Source organism: Carex rostrata, chromosome 2 (genome assembly GCF_964058835.1).
Source record: "Carex rostrata chromosome 2, lpCarRost1.2, whole genome shotgun sequence".
NCBI lineage: Eukaryota > Viridiplantae > Streptophyta > Magnoliopsida > Poales > Cyperaceae > Carex > Carex rostrata.
This window is the reverse complement of record NC_135919.1, coordinates 16,036,345-16,056,450: the sequence shown is the minus strand read 5'-3', so window position 1 is coordinate 16,056,450 and position 20,106 is coordinate 16,036,345. Positions and strand designations below refer to the sequence as shown.

At 32.8% G+C, this 20,106-nt stretch overlaps 1 protein-coding gene across 2 annotated transcripts; it reads right to left on the bottom strand.

Annotated features, from left to right (window-relative positions):
• Nucleotides 1-16,805: 16,805 nt before the first annotated feature.
• On the bottom strand, nt 16,806-18,532 carry LOC144545552 (DNA-directed RNA polymerases II, IV and V subunit 12-like). 2 transcript variants are annotated; one of them, XM_078294127.1, is made up of 4 exons: nt 18,370-18,532; nt 18,173-18,265; nt 17,519-17,579; nt 16,806-16,993 (listed from the first exon to the last, which is right to left on the bottom strand). In XM_078294127.1, exons 1-3 carry the CDS (start codon nt 18,410-18,412, stop codon nt 17,557-17,559), a joined length of 159 nt encoding a protein of 52 aa, XP_078150253.1. In that variant the 5' UTR covers nt 18,413-18,532; the 3' UTR covers nt 16,806-16,993; nt 17,519-17,556. The 2 variants fall into 2 exon arrangements, with proteins under 2 accessions (XP_078150253.1, XP_078150243.1); XM_078294117.1 differs by having other exon boundaries at nt 16,806-17,001; nt 17,528-17,579.
• Between the last annotated feature and the right edge of the window lie 1,574 nt (nt 18,533-20,106).

The window sequence follows — 20,106 nt, the reverse complement described above, 5'->3', positions numbered from 1 at the left end:
TTTCTCTTTCGTTGTGTTCGTTTATTGCATCTGAATATAACAATGCAATTCAGTTAGTAATATAATTAAAGCATAAATAAATTTTGTACAATTCTAAGTACCTACCCTGCGCCTGTCGGAAACAGAACGGCGAGCCTGATTTACAATACGCTTGTGTCTCCTCCTGCGCCTACCACCCATCTCGTCCATGGTCATTACAATACGCTTGTGTCTCCTCCTTCCCTTTCTTATCCATCCTTCTTAAGGGAGTATTCTATCACCGACATATGCAGGCCACTCATGCTGATCAGGATAAGAATGGAAAGATCCACCCCAAGTGGAAGCAAGGTAATCGGTACGGTACATGTCAGCAACATAGTGATCCTCACAGTAGTTCCTCACTCGGCATACCGCCATCACGTGACTGCAGGGTATGTGACTTAGCTGGGGTCCTTGGCATGTACAGGTTACCGCCCTGGCATCTCCGAATTTAACCACGTACTTGCAAGCCCTCTTGACAAACGCCATAGTGCCGTCTGGTTTACGGTTGGTAGGAATGTACTCATTTGGATTTTGCACTTCGAATTCTGTTCCATCATTACCCATCGGGATCATGGTCATAGTTGCACCTTTGTCCCTGTGTCGTCTTAGTTTCTCCTCCACCCTTGTTGAAAATGACTGGTTCATCCTTATTAATTATGCGGCCTTAGCACGCCGTTCCTGAAACCAGGCATTTAACTTGTAGAATGTGTCCTCTACAACTGCAGCCACAGGCAACATCCGACTCTGCTTGAATACTGCATTCAGCGACTCGGATCCGTTGGTGGTCATAATTCCCCAACGCCAACCTCCATCACGGGATTGATATATTTTCTCATATGCTGGATCTTCGTTGACATCTCGGGGATTATTTTTGCCCACCTTCATTAAGTAGAGATTTGCCTTTGGCATGTACTACATAAAAAATAAGGAAATAAAATAATGTAAGTAAACAATTGTACTAAAAAAATTTGTTTTCTTAAAGTACAATAATATATGTAAACAATTGAAATACATGTACCTTTGCAAAACTGCTAGTCATCTCTACCACCCTTCTCGGCTTTTTCTTTCTGCAATTCCATCTAAATGTATCAGTAACCCACTTGTCGCCCCCGGTTGTCTTGGAAAGGTTCTCCGCAACGTGTTGCATACACAACCTGTGCACACACTGGCCAGTACGGGTTGACCAATCGTAATCTTCACGATCAAAAACATATTTTATTCCTTTGTGCTGGTCTGATATCACAGAGAAAAACATCCCTTCCCCAATCACCCGTCTTCTTAAAAACTGCATAAAGAATTCCCAGTTCTCGTCGTCCTCTTTATGAACAATTACAAACGCCAAAGGCAACAGCTGGTTCTCAGCATCATATGCACATGCTATGAGTAGCCTCCCCTCGTAACGACCAGACATGAAGCATGCATCAATGCTGATAACGGCTTCCCCGACCTGTAATCGGGAATTTTTCTGCCCTGGATAAACCTGGTACATTTGCATCACCATCTGATAAGTCATCAGCTTCCCAAACCCCTTGGTATTCATCCCCCGTTTCCATTTCCATTTCTGGTATGGCATCAATAGCATCAACATCAATATCAATATCATTTCGATTAACGGGTACCGGTCCTGACTCTGGTATAGTTGGAAATCTAGGGATTATGGGTGTCTGTCTGGGTAGTGGTGGTAACTCTTCAATATTTTCTGGGGAGTTGTTGTACCCCTGGTTGTCATAAGGGGATTGCTGGTGATATCCCTGGTTGTCATAAGGGGAGTGCTGGTGGTACTCCTGGTGGTCATAAGGGGAGTGCTGGTGGTACCCTTGGTTGTCATAAGGGGAGTGCAGATGGTACCCCTGGTTGTCATAAGGGGAGTGCTGGTGGTACACCTGGTTGTCATAACCTGAAGGTCCAGCCCCAGCCGAACTTGAAGGTCCAGCCCTCATTCGGGGAACCCTCTTCGAATATATGTCCATTACCGGGACCTCACAAGCCACAAATTGAGTATACACAACTCTCCACAAATTGGCATATGTTATTGGAAACTTAACAAAGTAAGGTCTACCCCCCCCCCCCCCACGTGAGTTGTCAATCCGTGTAGCCAATTCTATTTCATACATGTTGGGGTTTACAGCTGTCTTTTCGTATATTAGCTGCTTCAATTCCTCAAATGTGGTATTTTCATTAATCTCGAAGCCAAATGCGACTTCTTTCATGTAATGCACGCCATCTTCACCCCTTTCTAGCTTGTCGCCGACATACAGTGTAACTAACATCTCTTCTTTAACAAACTACATTTAAAAAAAAAATTTACAAGTAGTACCATGTGGATGGTGACAGAACCGCATGCGACTACTAAGTTATCCAAAACCTAGATTAGACGAGTTTGAAAGATAGAATGTTTGAATCCCTAGAAGGTCATCATTTAAACACTTACTTAATTACTACTTCACTGTTGTAACTGAACATCACAACCAAACAATCAATCAACCAAACAATCAATCAACCAAACAACCAAACCAACCTAAAAGAACCAATAACCTAGACTTGATTTGCGATTAGATCTCTTAATACAACATCCCTGCGGATCGACACCCCGATCTATACTATACGGATTGATTCGTGCGCTTGCGAATTAATAGTAAAGTAGACAATTAGGGTTATAAATATTATTAGCTATGATTTTGACCCATCATTCTCCTAAGGAGAATGGGAATAGGCGAAGACGGAGGTCTTCTCGCGAGACTCCGTTCACCTTAATCACGTTGCAAACATTTTTGAACTTGTTGAGGTGGATCTTTACAACTCTGGAGATGCGCAATAGCTCATCCGGAGTGAAGGTTTGAACTCCCGATAGTACCTCAAGGGCACTTATCATTGACTCCCAACTCGGTTTCCTATGCATAACACATAAAAGCTTTCCTACAATCTTATTGTTAGAAAATGGTTCTCCAAGTTCAATAAATTCATTTTGAATTTGCAATAGTCTATTGTACGTGTCTTCTACGGACATATCATTTTTCACACTAAAGTTCTCAAATTTGGTCTCTAGCTTAGTGAGTTTGGCTCATTTTATTTTGTTATTACTCTCATACTTATTAACAAGTGCTTCCCATATTTCTTTAGCATGGTAGCATTTACAAGTGATAAGGCTACTGATTCACTTACCGCACCTAATATGACATTGATTGCATTGTCATCCACCCTCTCTCTAATATTTCTAGGTACCATTGGTGCTATGTAAAAGATCTAAATAAAATTTCAAATTAAGTGTGTCTTAATTTGAGTTTCATGCTCTGATACCACCTGTTGGTCCTTAAAGGCACCTAGAGGGGGGATGAATATGGTCATTTTTAAGATTTTAATGTTATTTGATTATTATTTACTAAGTCAAAAACTATCTAACATGTGTAAAGATATTCTTGGCGAAAACAAAAATATTCAAGTCAACCAAGTGTGCGTAAAGTAAATGATGAGTTAAGAGACTTGACACGTGAGATGATTACAGAGTTCAACACTAACACCTATGTCTCCGAGGCCCGTGACCTTCTTGATGGCGCACCTTTCTTTACCCAATGAGAAATGAGTACAAAGGTGGAACCAATGAGCCCTTACAAACCTTGGAAAGTTACACAGCCCGAGCACGGAATCGGCTCATGAGCACTAAAGGATCAAAGTAGAAGAAGCGAGCACAAAAGGCTCTAATGGTTATTTCAAGGAGTACGTAGAACTCTCACAACTAACTCTAGATCTTACAATTGATTGAGTATATGGTAGAGTATTCCTGAGATTGTGTATGAATATTGAAGTTTTAGTGAACAAACAACAACAGCTTTTTCTAGATTTGAGAATTCAAAATATTGCAGTTGGGGCGGCTAGAGAGATAATCCAAACCTAGATTTTGATTCTATTTATAGAGAGAGAAACAAAATAAGGTAACTAGCATTAACCGTTGTAACGGTATAGAAACCGTTACAATGGTTAACCAATTTAAGCAAGTTTAGCTGTGCTGGGAAACCCTAACACTTGATAATTGTTTCAACAGTTAGTATAACAGTTGTCTCTGGAATTTTGAGGTGCAATCTTGATTTAATGTATTGTACAACGGTTATAATCGTTGCACAACGCATTAAATCAATTGGCTGTGTATGAATTAAACTGTTATAACACATATGGAACCGTTGCAACGGCAGGCCTTAAATTGACACATTATCAAACATACTTTACCAATTTTACAGATATCTAAACATAGTCTTTAGATGATGCTTCTATATATGTCCACTGCTTGATTCTTCATGACTCATCCTAGATTGGTACAGCAATTGATCATCCATCATTGATGTATATTTTGCAATTTATATCGTCATGAACCTACACAATATCTCAAGACAAGAAACTATAAAATTCAACAAATATATGTTTTACAAATCTAGTGTAACACACAAGTAGATTATGACACAATCCAACATATGTTTTACTTCCCACTCTTATCTCTATTTTCAAAGTTCAAATAGTCAATTTGAATTTCTCAACATGATCTTCATATTGATATATGCTTGGAGACCAAATTTTTATATATATTTTTTTTTTTACTATTTTTTAGAATTTTTGAAAATCACAATTTTTCATTAAATAAAATAATAATAAAAAATTCAGAAAAACACTGATTTTTAAAATTTCTTAAAAAATAGTAAAAAAAATTTTAAAATGTAAAATTTGGTATCCAAGCATATATCAATATGAAGATCATGTTGAGAAATTTGAATCAACTGTTTAAACTTTAAAAATGGATATATGAGCGAGAAGTAAAACATCATCTTTCCTTCCCAAAGCATCATAGCATCACTCTCTCTCTCTCTTTATATATCTCCATTCTTATATTATGCACGTAGTTGTCCTGATCCGCCAACGGCTTAGATTGAATAATAAATTTTCGAATTGAATATCAACCCTCCAATCACATAATTTGTCTTATTTTGATTAAATATATTTATTTTATGTGTAGAAGTCTAAAGTTAGTTAAAAACATACTCGCCACATAAATTGCTGCATGGTTTGTCACATTAAAATTGAATGAATCTCTAATAATTTGTTTCCTTATTTTTCCTTACAGCTATCTTTGATTCTTGCAATCAAATTATTTCCTTATTTCTTCATTTTCTCTATTTCATTTCTCCTCTTCCTCTATAGTTTTGACAATGAAAATGAAAACAATCATATCATTTTGGATTTTGTTTATAGCTACTATATCTTTGTGAATAGATAAATAGCAAATCTTGTGCTGATGTCATATCTTTCTGATTTGAAAAGAAAATAAAGAATACCTAAAACCTTCGTGTAAATTATTTCCATCCTATGGTGAGCAAGTATTTTATTGACAATTTTATATCAATGTCATCCTTAAGTAAGACAACTTTTACAAAAAAAATTAGGAGAAATTACTTGCATTCATATAAATTCTGGGCTATTACAACTAAAAGTACAAATTCATACACATATATTCAAGTTTAGCTCAACTCCTCGGAAGTTTCTCCTAGAACCTAGCTTACCAGTATGTATGCATATTTAAATCCTGATCACTCTATATTAGTTGGCTAAATGTACCTCCTTTTATTTAGAAATTGCATTTTTTACATATGCCTAGATATGCAAAAGCTTTTGTTCTGGAGAGAGAATAAAGAATATCTAAAACTTTCATGTAGAAAAATGATATGTAGAGAAATTTTCATTGTTAAAATAATTTTCATTTAAAATAAATATGTAAAAAAAAATCTTATTTGAATCATTTAATCATATCTTTTCTAATCTTGTTTCTTTACATATCATTGCTCCTCTAAATTGTTTAATGCCATGTTTTGCTTGTAGAGAAAAATAGATATTAAATCACAATAATACTTTTAGAATTTTTTTCATGTTATATTTGATCTGTTTTTTTTTTCATTTGTTGTTGTTTCTTTTATTGTTATTTATTATTTTAATTATGTTTTTCTTCATTTATGTCTTTTGTTTTCATTTAATTTTTTTATTTTGTGTGAATGTCAAACAAAAAGGTCTCTTCATATTCTATTCAATCTTATAATATGTCTCCGTTGCAACGTACGGGCACAATACTAGTATATAGAGAGAGAGAGAGATAGGCTACCATGCTTTGCAAATTAAAGTGGATATTTTAATTTGCGCTCATATCTCTAGTTTCAAAATTCAAATAGTCAATCTGAACTTCTCAACATATTCTTCATATTGAAATGTGCTTGGAGACCAAATTTAACATTTTTTTGAAATCTTTTACTATTGATTTAGAATTTTTCAAAATCAATGTTTTCCTAATTTTTTTTAATGAAAACACTTATTTTTAGATAAATATGGACCATAAAAAACAACAATTTTCAATCAATTTAAAAAAACAATAAAAAAATTCAAAAAAAATGTAAAATTTGGTCTCCAAACACATTAATATGGAGAACAAGATGAACGGTTTGAATTGGTTATTTGGACTTTGAATTTGGTGATTTATAGTCCAATGTACAAAAATGCCTATAAATTGCAATGTACTGTACAGCCCATCTCTCTCTCTCTCTCTCTCTCTATATATATATATATATATATATATATATATAGTAAAGCTAGGGTATGATGTGCTCATCAAGAGAGTTTGGTGAGCACAACTCCAAAAGTTCATTGAATTGACTTCAAACGCCGAATCCAAACCATTGAAATCCATGTGCTTCATGAGTGATGCATGTGCATGTGAAATTTGGAAAGTTTCGAGTTCATTTGCTACATGGTCAAGCGGTCAAAGAAATAAACATTTTATTAAGTTAATTTATAATTTATTTTATATATTCAATTTTTATTATTTCTTTGACCGCTTGACCGTGTAACAAATAAACTCGAAACTTTTCAAATTTTGCATGGACATGCATCACTCATAGAGCACATGGATTTCAACGATTTGAATTTAGCGTTTGAAGTCAATCCAATGAACTTTTGGAGTTGTGCTCACCAAACTCTCTTGGTGAGCACATCACATCCTAGTGCGCATAAGGTGGTCATATACCACAAAAAATCAGTCATAGGATAGTACCTGAAATGTGGCCGGTTGGGAGAGATTCGCGTGAAAGGATTTCTTGTGGACGGTGGTCATACAAGTAGCCCCGTTCAAATATTTAATTTTCATGTGCAACATCTACGTAAACCACGTCCTTTTCGAATGGGGAGAGATTACGTATCTTTCAGTCGCCTAGTTCTAACTATAAACTGTGACTACGGCATAATTATTGCCTCACAATCGAATTATATTTCTGAGTAATTTTGTGTGGTTAGAAGATGTCGGATCATGCACTAATTAATAATCACTTTAAGAGCACTTTGATCTATTCAAGATTAGGAACCTTGAGATTGTAAGCATATCGAATTAGTACGATTCATTTGAATTTTCATGTCGATTCAGAAAAATAATGTATAATGATTTTCCGTCAAGATGTAGTCCTTTCTTTTATAAAATTTGGATTCAAAATATATTTGTCTAATTAATAAACTAATTCATACCTTTTTTTTTTTAAAAAAATGATTTCTCACCGATTTCATTAAAAACCAAATAGTTATTTTGCTTATAATTCCAAACAACTCGAGTAAGAAATATTTACAGTATAACTGTTATATACCAATAACAAAAGGAGACCATCACTACAAGAATGAGACACTTTTCACGAGAATAAAAAAATGACTTTTTACGATGGACTACCCTCATTTTTCAGCTTTTTTTTTTGCAACGGTACTTTTTTGCGACGGACGACTATCATAAATGCGTTTTTTTTCTCGCAAAAAGTGTCTACTTTGTTGTAGTGCATGCCAGTACCAACTAAAACAAACAAAAAAGAAAGCCATCAAGGCAGATACAAAACAAAACTACCAAAACTGAGACAAACAACAAAAGATAAATCATCCTGGAAATTTTAAAAACAAGGAACTCAAGTAAGTAAATCATTCAAGAATCTTATCCCAAGCATAGAGATTGAATCTCTTTAATTCAGCATAACTAGGTTTGCCCCATCCTCTACGTCTGAATCCTCCTCTTGATTTACCCCTTGAGTCCCTATAAAAGTCATACCTAATTAATACAAAAATATTTGTGATATTCAAGTCTGGCCAATAGATCAATCAGCTGATAGGTTGGATTATCAATTTCATCTACACATCCATTTATTTGCCTCCTCAACTGTTATGATGTTAATGTTTTATGGGATGGATATTGTTTGCTAAATTCTGACGAAAAATCTTAGACCTAAATATTTATTTGTAATTAATTGTTCGAAATGAGCGTGATAATTGTAACAGTACATATTGTTATTATTATTTCTTCTGACTTCTTATTCATTTTAGGTACTTCATATAGTCATATTGAGACAGACAATTGATGTCTATTGTTTCATTGTTATATTTTGATGATGTATTAGTAATATTAATTATATGCAATTGATTTGTGAGAAGGGATCCAATTACACTCTTTTTTTGTGACATCGAATTACATCCTATATTTACAAAGATCAAACAGTGGATCCAAACCGTTCAACTTAATAGATATGTTAAAATGTGCTTGCATATCAATTTTTACATTTTTCTGATTTTTTTACTATTTATTAAGATGGATACAAAAACTCAACAGTCTGAATATAACGATTTTGTTAAATACTTAATAAATAGTAAAAAAAATTCAAAAAATGTAAAGTTTGATCTGCAAGCATTTTAACATATCCATTATGTTGAACGGTTTGGATCGACTGTTTAGAATTTGAAAACTTTGAAAATAGATAGTGTAATTCGGTGTCACCAAAAAATGATGTAATTGGATTCCTCCTCTTGTAATATTTAGATCTGAATATTTTACATTTAATTTTGTATATCGTCAGCAGGATTTTGTGTGCGACTGTGTGTGTGGAGAGAATGAAGATTTTGTTTTCCCATATTGTAATATAATATGATGCTAATTAATACTCGTAGCTAATTTGTTTTTCTATAAAAAAAAACAAAAACAAAAGAAGGTTCTCTATATTCCCTATTTTTCAAAAACAATGTGACACCTTTTTTCTATAATTACAATACTTTGTTAGTAATATATAAGCAAATAATTCACAATATATGCAATCAAATCGAGTTTGAGCTAAAATTTTATTAGAAAATTCAAAAATCAACGTTATTTGTTATTTTATTCAAAATCCAACTCAAATTTCAAATACCCTTTCGTTTTCATTTGACACCAAATTACTAGGAACCGAGTCATGCACCACTAATTTTTCTGAGTTCCCATTGATGGTCCCTAAATTGTCAAGCATAGCCATTTTAGTTCTTTTTGTACCAGCCTATTAAGTTATGGAGATTTAACTAATTTTCACAAGAAATGATAAATGAATATACAAAAGGAGCCTGATAATTGTACTTCAAACAAAATCCTAGAGTGTATCTCCCAAATAGTTTAACAAAAAAAACTTTCAATGTTATTTAACTTTCATTTGCAATACTAATATCCAAATATTTAAAACTCTGTTTATAACATTTTACAATACTACTCGCAAATATTTAAACATCTATCTGCAAGGATTAAAATTCTAAATATGTATAGTTTTAATTCTTAACTACTTTTGTTTTCAAGTCAAAAATGAAAATATTCCTCTCACCCACTTTTTTTTTATTTTTTATCTGATTATTCTCATCCATTTTCTCGACAATCTGTGATGAATTTTGCAAATCTAAAAATATGAATGTTTTTTTATCCAATTTTTTCTTTCGAATGAGATCCATGAAGAATAACTTTCGAGTTATATTTGTGTCATAATTTTTTTTTACCACTTTAAATCTTTGTGACTTTTTTTTTTTTACTTCAAAATGATTTAAACCTCTGTTTACAAGCATATAAACCTTATGTACAAACATATAAATCTCATTAATAACACTTTAAATCCCTAAAGTAAAACATATAAACTTTATGTACAAATAATTTAAACCTAAACAATAACACTGAATTTACAAAACTCGTGTATGAAGAATATAAACCACATGTACAAAGCCTTGAAAATTTTAATTGTTGTAGATTAAGATTTAAAACTTAAAAATTTAAAGTGCTCATTAGTTTTACTTTAAAAAAACAAATTACTTTAAAATTACTCAAAGTATTTTTTTCATGAATCTTATTTGAAAGATAAAATCAAATAGAAAACATTTGTGTTTTTAGATTTGTAAAATTCATCACGAATCGTCGACAAAGTAAATTATAATGATCAAAGAAAAAAAATTTAAAAAAAGTGGGTGAAAAGAATCTTTTATTTTTTGGCTTGAAAACAAAAGTAGTTGAGAGTTAAAACTATCTAGAAATGCTTTCAGACAGAGGTTTATATGCTTGTGAGTAACATTTTAAAATGTTATAAACATAGGTTTAAATGTTTGGATATTAGCACTAGAAATGAAAGTTAGACAATGTTGGAAGATTTTTTTCTGTTAAACTACTTGGGGGACGCGCTCAAATATGATGGCTCAGGATACCAGAACATTTCTCTATACAAAAAAGAGTTCTATTATTTATTAATGTTACTAAAGTGTGGTCTCTAGGAATTGAATTGGTTTAATAGACAATGCACTATCTCTTAGTGGTCTTGTCACTTATAGTAACATGTAATTAATTTCAACGTAAGTCATTTATGGCAAGTTCGCCAATTGATTAATCCAAATTAAACATAGTTAATTTGCTGTTTGGTTTCTAGTTTTGACCAAGTCGGTTCTAAGTTTAGAAGTTTGATTAAGCAACAAATTTTTGTTATTTTATTTTTTGCCTAAACCTTTTCCAACAAATATTAATGAATGGATGTTGATAATTATCCCTCCACTCTCATCCCCGCATTTATCCCCCATTGACTTTCATAACTACCATGGAAGACCAAAAAAATTCCAGCACTTTTTTTTTTTCTAAAGTATTAATACTAACACACGGAAGTATTTATTCCTAAGAAAAAAAGTATTTATACCAATAAGATGAACAATTTTTACATAAATAATTGTCTCTCCAAACAAATCTCAAACTACATGGGGGGCTATGCACATTTTTAGATGTGAGTTTTTTTTTTTTTATTTCAATCTCGTCCACATTTCTGACGATATATGAGGAATTTTGTGAATCTAAAATCATGAACGTTTTCTACGTAATTTTTTCTTTCAAATGAGATCCATGATAACATACTTTCGAGCTTGACGTTACACATGTATTTATACCTCATCGTGCAAGTATTTATACCTATACTTGCAAATATTTTTTATATATGACAGTGACTAACATATAATAGTATTAATATCAAGTATTATAAGTATTTATACTTATAAAAAAAAATATTCATCATGATAAACGTATACGAGGTGGGGACCATAGTACAACCTCTAATTTTAAAAGTGAATCCTCTAATTTTAGAAGTGTTTAAATAATTAGTGGAGACCATAGTACAACTTCTAAATAATTATCACATTCCTTATTTAACTTGGACACTTTAATTGTAGAAGTGTTTAATAATTAGTGGGAACTATAATGTAACATTTCTAAATTGTAGTTGTAGAGATAGAGAGGGATAAAAGTGTGGGAATAAATATAATTATTCTTAATAAATTGTGGTTCACTTATATCATGACCCGTACCTAAAATGAAACCTACACATGGCTAACATTCAACCAAGAAAGATAGCACAAATGTGTCCCACAAAATTAATTACAAATCCACAATTAATAGTGCTTCCAAATCTAGTGATCACTTGTTTAGATAACAATAGAAAATTGATTATCAAAGATGTGCATTGTACTAATGTGTAAAAACTAAAAACTAAATTCTTCTACAAGCAAATTCTGATGAACTTGTAATTAGGATACTATATATAAATGAAACCCATGCCACGTCATGTGGTCGGCAAATAAAATGTCTATGTCAAGCGTATTAACATCTAATGTATGGATGTTTAAGCAAAAAAAAATGATATAATATTATACTTAAATCTTTTGTAGAACAAGTTAACATATATAATTATTAGTATATTATGGAGGAAGGTTTGCTTGTTGGCCCCTGAATATTATATTTTGTTTAATCAATTTCCAAAATCATAGCCATATATATTTATCATGTAACAGAGACATTTAAAATCTAATTAGTCACCCCTTATGATTTAAACATTAGCAACTTTATTCTTTATATTTTCTGGCTTTTACAAGTAGTTATATTTTTTAGTCTCTTATGAAATAAAATTACAATATAATAATTATTCAGAAACCTAATCTCAATTTTCTAGTTCTACCTTGCATGCTATTATTTTAGTTCATTGATATATTAGCATTATTAAAACATAAAAAATAAAAGGCTTACAAGCTTCAAATAAAATTATTAAACACATCTTAAAATTTCAGTAAATGAAGGCGCATCTCTTGATAAATCCAATGCTTCCAAGACTACAAGGTACAGTGCCCACACCGTATGACACTTTGTAGCAACCGCAAAGGATCCAAGCACGTCTATTAGAGCTCTAGGCTACTAGCTCAATGGTCTTTTTCGCCAATCCAGCCATTGCTCAGTGGCCCAATTGATGGTGCCATCTGCCACGGTCGCCTTCGCGTGAGTACATAAAATATTTTTGTATTGAGTTGAGCCGGAATGTTAGACTCAAAAGAAAAACTTGAAAACTCAAGAGAAGTCTTAAAAAAATATATTTAACTAGTCAGAAGTATGAGCAGATTTTATTACAGTTCCCATTGATATGAACGATAATGTCACGGATGTGAGAATATTTCACGCATTATTAAATTTATTAATTACAGCGTCAAAGGCGAATTAGATTACACATTTGAAATATTTAGGTAACGGTCAATTGCATTATGGCTATGATAAATATACCGATAATATAATAGAATTGAAAAGTTAAATAGTTTGTACGGTCAATTGCAACGGTCAATTGCATTTAGGCAACGGTCAATTGCATTATGGCTATGATAATATAATAAAATTGTTTGTACGGTAACGGATGGATTCATTATGCTGATCAGAGATCTAAAAGTATTATGGTTGTGTCACGGAACTGCACAATAAGTGTGTCGGTCACATAAAGTGACTCGCGTCAAGGGTAAAGTCAGATTTTCGAACTATGAGAATTAAAAACACAATAAAGGTCAATATAAAATTTTCATGCTAAGAATGAAAATCAATTTTACGATACCATAATATTTTACTCTAAATTATATAGAAAATCATACATAAAATTAAAAAATAGAGATCTATTGACCCCCATTCAATATATATAGATCTTTATCTGACTCATGTATTGCATATCGTGTTCATTTGCGTGACATGGTCACTCTTCGAAAAAGTTGGCATCACTTGACACAATCACTTAACACAATACGCGAACCAATCTAATCACGACACAACACGTAACCAAAACAGTAAAATTTATGTCATTATTTATTCCAAACAACAATATAAATTGTGGGGTAATGAATTTATTTTTGTACACATAAATATTTTTATTTAGCATTGTTTCTTTATTTATTATTGTTTACAATTTTTTAACATTTTTTTCCTTAATTTTTTATTAAATAAATTTAAAATTAGCAAAAAATAATTAAACCTGATCAAATAAGATCAAACTTGAACACGTGATTAATGTGATCAAATATGAGCAGTCATTTTATCACAATGTGACTAACGTGCTGTGATTATTTCTCGCAAGTTTAGTCATAACACGACACAACACAATAAGTGACTTAAGTTATGAAGTAAATAGTCACGATGGCATGACACAGCAGATAATTCTCACGTTTTTTTAGTAAAGTTGGAGGTCAAGCCACCTAATTGTTTCTAATATCTATAAGAGATTTCATAGTCAGATTTCGAATATTTAACTTTCACAATATACCGTTTTCTATTTCTCTATTGCGCTCTCCACTAGAACTAACTATACTTTCATAAATCAGACATGATAACATCAACAAGGTTTCAAGAGAGTTTATTTTACATAGCTTTAGTCCTTTACCTTTTTAATTACATGAAGTAGAACACAACTCACCATAGTCAAAGGACAAATTTTAAGACTATGTTTGATTGTAGAGTAAGAGGTAGAGTAAGTACACTTAAGTCATCAAACAAAAAGTAAAATACAAGTAAGAAAAATGTAAATTAATATGGATTAAGTTACTCTTACTCTGTAGGACTAATTATCACAAACAAAAGTTTATTTTTCAGCATCTTACTTCTTTAGACAGATTAATTTAAGTTATAATTTAAGTTATCAAATAAGATGTAAAATATAAAGAATAAAATAGAGTAAGCAACTTAATCACCATTAACTTTACAACCAAACTTGACCTAAATGCTTAGATTGTAGCTTTGATTTCCTCTCGCAAAATTATGTGGAGCTCCACCGTGAAACCTCTTGAATGCAGTCTTGTTTTGGCTACAAGGATCTGCCCTTGGGCTAAATTCGAGCAGCTTCCGTGAACCCACATTCATTTCTTTTGTTCTGAGCCGTTAAGGCCTTGATATAAGACACTATTTTATTTCAATAAATCACCCTCACAGCTGCTGTCTGGTTTTCAAAAAAAAAAGAAAACATGCTCTGAGGATCTGCCTTTGGGCTAAATTCGAGCAGCTTCCAAATATCGGGCCTGGTTGGAAATTTAATCGAATTCTCACAAGGCCATTCTCTATCCTTTTCTGCTCCTTTTACTGTTGCTTCCAATAGCTCCAGACTCCAGTTCTCATGGCTCTTGCCTTTTCATCTCTTTCTGCTTTCTTCTTCTTCAAATTACCTCTCATCTTCAGCACGGATTCGAGCACGGCGTAGGCATCACTTTCTCTATCGTATCTAATTTTTTTCTTGTTTTCTTTTGTCATTAAGAAGACCAAATGGAAACTAAACTTCGATCAAGAAAAAAATGTTACTAAAGCATTAGAATTCAAGGGAAAAAATATCTGCATAGCTACTTCCAATAACATAGTCTAGCTGAATTAATGAGGGTATTCTTTAGTTGAAAGGTGTAACAACATCTGCTGTGTCAAATTTATTTCTGTAAGGGAGAGTTGGTAGCATCTGTAACCAGTCTTGATGCTGTTGTAAGATCCTCACCGTAAGAGAATTTAATATAAATCACTCTTTTCTCTTGGAAAATTATAGCAAAAAAGATGTCATATTTTCCTTATCGCAATTGTCCCCTTTCTTTCCAACATGTTTAAAATGTCTTCCGTGTTGTATTAATTCAATAGGTGGTGGATGTGATTGCTTGACCTTACCAATACTAGTCCTATTAATTGATAATGGACGGAGAATAATAGAATGATGATTTAATAACAGAAAGTAAAAGAAGAAATAACAAAATTGATTATAGTTAAAACGAAAATGTTGATACTATGAAATGCTTAACAATTCTTGACAAGGATTTAATAAGAGTGGCATTAGTTACAGAAAGTAAAGCTTAACAATTCTTGATAAGGATTATTTTTTTAAGAGCTGCATACTAAAGGTAGTAAAGACTGATTGATAATTGGAGATTTAGTTTCAAAATATTCAAAGTAATTGGGTCTTTTCTCAAATACTGAATTTTCAAGGATTTTCTTTGTAATTTCATAGTTATTAAGGGGATTTTGTGGCAAATCTGCTTTTACTTGAAGTTGGAATAAGGTGATGTACTTCTAACTTCATTTGTATTGAGCAAAGGAAGCATTTCTGACTCCTGGACCCTGGTTGGGTTCTGCAGCTTTATCGAAATATGCATACTACACTTGTACTGAAATTGATGGAATTTACCGTCTCAGACCTTGCGGAAGTAATTCTCTATAATTACTTTCAATTTTAGAATGTTCTTTTTGTATTGGAAAAAAATTCAAAACTTTTTGGTATAAATGAAAAGGGGTTTGGCCAATTAACACACCAGATGAACTAGATACTGGTACGGTAATATCATGATGCTATTCTTCAATTTTCGGTGCCAATAGGAGCTGGGGTCGCAGTGTGGTTTGAGCCTGTCCTCGTATCAAGTCATCTTGAATTGCTCCTATTGCCAAAATTTTGTGAGTATAATACAAATATACAACACCATATTTAAGGTTGGGATAATCCCTGTACTTGTGAGTTAGTTTTTGTATAGGTCACTCGTACTTCTCCAAATGAAGAGGAGCTCATTGCCATGGCCATCCTATCATCTCTCAAACTAAATTTGAAATCAATTTAGAAGAAATTAAAGAAATTGGGCTCCCTACAGAAGATTTGTTCCAGATGTTATAGCCGGCTAATGCCTCTTTGCTTGACAAGGGAATAAAACTGCTGATTATTGTTGGTTCCAATGGTTTATTCCTATGCCACTGTCAAAATCAGTATTTTGTGCATTTCATTTCCTCCAATTCCTGCTAAGGTGGGCAGTGTAATCGGAACGACTAAAATCACCCTCATCCCCACTTAACCAAAATTTTATAATATATTACGCTTATTATATCTCTCTATGATAAATATTTTTTGTCACACATCTTCCCTCCCACTTCACTCTTTATATCTTTTTTTTTTTGAAAAACTGATAGTGGCTATCAGCTATTCACTCTTTATATCTCACAAGTAGAACGACTAAAACCCTGTCCTCACAAACACGCACCAAGAGATGCAAATCTCTCTCAAATAATGCCAGAATTTTGACATGCTTGACGATCAAACGTATGTACACAAAAACATTTTTCGGAAGTTAAATGAAGATGGCCAATTTTGGAGGCACAGCATAAAAATAACATAGAAAAATAAGGGAAAGTACATAAGAGCAACTCCATCACATTACAAACAAATTGCAAATGTAATTTGTCACTTTCAATTTCAATTGCATGAATGCAAAGCACACACCAATTTAACAATCTTATTAAATTAGTAATTTGTCTGAAAGTTTCACATAAGCATTTATAATTGTTTTGCATGTAAACGAGCATCTTCAACCCTGCAATTGCAAAAATTACTGTCATACTAGTGGGTCTCAAAATTGAAATTGAAGGAATGAAAATGATTTGAAATATTAATTAATAATTGCTAAAATTCTTGATTTTGCAAAATAAACCATTTTTAGCAAAAACAAGACTGGAGATGCACTACCAACAAGAGATCTCATTATTGCAAAAGTTTTGCTTTAAAACAGACCTATTTTAACACATTTCTACAGGGAAACCACTTTTTTTTGCCTTGTGGTTTAGTTTTACTCTATTACTAAATTTAAGATGTGGCATTTTTAGGTAAAAAAACTAAAAAGTAATTTGGAAAAACATACATACTAATTTACAGTTCTAACCATTGATCCATACTCAAATAGCAATACCAAAAGAATTCCATGTATCCCCAATCAGGGTGTATCAACATCCAGAGCAGTTCCAGCAAGAAAAGTTTAGCAGTACATACTAGGATCCAATAACAAAATACAAAATGACACAAATTCCTTACCAAACTATTAGTAACTAAAGAACTTAATTTACCTCATGCTGGGCCTGATAAAGCATTTCCATCAGCGAGCTTCATATTGAACAACTACGAAAAAAATAAACAACAAAGTAATCAAAATCTTTATATGTTTAGGCTACTCAACTTTATAAGCTCAAGACACAAACACAGTGACTATGATTTTGATAAGATTAAGGCATTTACATATGAAATGCTATAAAATCAAAGTCTTCATCTTCTGAACAATTGAGAACTTATAACAGGGGATGCGGATCTGATATGAATTGTAATAACTTAAATCGTACATATTAGGGGAAATCTTACAGTAAATCATGTAAATCATACAATGATACAAATGACAACAATCAGTAAAAATAACTCCATAAATTGAGGAAATCTACATGTTATGTCAAAAACAGCAAACTCCCTGTTGTTATTTACAGTAATCGAGTGTTTCTATGATTCCACCAGACGTGAGAAGCAACCCATAGTGTCTACAATTAAAAAATTTATGACCAAACACACCTGAAGCGCTTATGATTTAAAGAAGCATTAGGAAAGAAAAAAAAACTGCCTAGGCATTTGGGAAACCACGAAGAAAATATACACAAAGAAGAATATTTAAAGCCATAAAATATGCGAAAGACAAAAAAACTAGAAGAATTAATATAGAATCTTACTTCTACGAGTGCGCTTTTTGTAGAGGATACGGTAGCCACAATCTCTGCACTGAATGACGTCCCCCGACTTCAGAGGACACTCCGCTCCACAATCTAGCCATTTTAATAGAAGTTATTTGGAAACAATCAATCAAGATTAAAACGAGAAGTGATCGATCAAAAGTAATAAACAAATTAGCTGCGCTAAAGGTTTTTACCTCCGCAGAGGTACACAACTGGCTCTGGTTGTTGTGGATCCATTGATGAAGAATCTAAGATGCGATCTCGCAAAATCGGAAAACCGCTCTGTGTTTACCTCTCTTAGGCTGTGCTCCAGTAATTGTATAAGAGAGGGAGGGGAGGGGAGGGGAGGGGAGGGGAGGGGAGGGAGGGGAGTACGTATCCTCTGAGATATCTCAACTTTTGCGTGACCGACGTGTCCGGTGCCTATTCGGGGTGATTTAGGGGGTCAGTGTCATGTGCGCTTTGAGATTCGTGCAGATCATATTTAAACGGTTAGGATTTTCTATAAAGTCACGCAAAGTTTGAGATATCTCGAGGATACGAATTCGGGGAGGGCTGGGAAGGGGTTGGGACGGAAGGGTATAACTTTTAATGTGGTTACTTGCTCTTGCTCCAGTAATGTAGACGAAGGGAGGGAGGGAGGGTGTGGTGTAAATTTCTAATGTAACTTATATTTTATCAATTATGACTGTTTTACCCTCAACATGATGCTTTCTTTTATAAAAAGCCAATAACATAATAGTTATTTGGCCTTGCGGAAATATATCAGTTTATTTTATGTCCAAATAATTTAATTTTGCATAGAGAGAATTGGTCCTGTTACACGAGTATACATTTTGAGTTTTTTTTTTTTTTCAATTGTACCAAATACCAATCCATTATTTTTACCAGAACAATGATTACAAAGTTTTATGCTATTTTCTGATATTGTAGCTCTATCATAAGTATCCATAAGTATGTTATTTTTTGATATATTTTCAAGTACCAAATAAACACAACAGGATAAGCATACACCACAAAACCATATATACTGGTAGGAGTGAGTAAATTGCTCGTAACTCGTGAGCCGCTCATAACTCGCTCACTAAATGCTCACTTAAACTCGCTCATTTATTAAATGAGCGAGCATGAGCATGCCCCAACTCGCTTATTTAAAATTTGTCACATCTAATCCCACCGCCACATTCAATCCCAAATATTCATAGTTTATACATTTATTTATTTTTTTAAAACAGAAGCCTTTGTTGGATTTTTATTAGTGTGTTATTGTTAGTTTATGTTGTTATTATTCTATTTTTTAATACCGTTGATTTTTTGTTATTATTCTATTTAATTGAATTATGACAATTTATTAAATTTTAGTATTCATAACTCGTGAGCCGCTCATAACTCGCTCATTTCCGACTCGCTCATTTATTCGTTCGCTTTAACTCGCTCATTTAACAACTTGCTCATTTATTAAATGAGCGAGCACGAGCATAATCTAACTCCCTCATTACTCACCCCTACATACTGGTACAGTGGTACTTGAAAAGTTTTCACGTTATTTTTTATCTTCCCATCCTGCCCAAATGAATCATAGAAAGTTTTCACGTGATTTTTTCATGTGCTTTTCACGTGCCTTCTCTTATTTAATTTTTTTAAGTAGATAACTCACAAATAAGAGTATAAGACCATGTAAGATAAGAAATTAAGAATTAGTTGAAAGAGCTAAATTCGACCATGGAAATTCAGATTGTCTGGTGCTTAAACATTCGTGCAAGACGTGTTTAGAATATACTAAGAAAAAAGACCCCACTAAAACATTGTTTCATTAAAACTTGGAATATGACCCCAAATTTGGTTATTTGCTGCATAAACCTCAAAACAAAAAACAGATTCGCATGTGAATCTTGCTTTAGTCATTGGATACCAGTATACCAAAATGCATT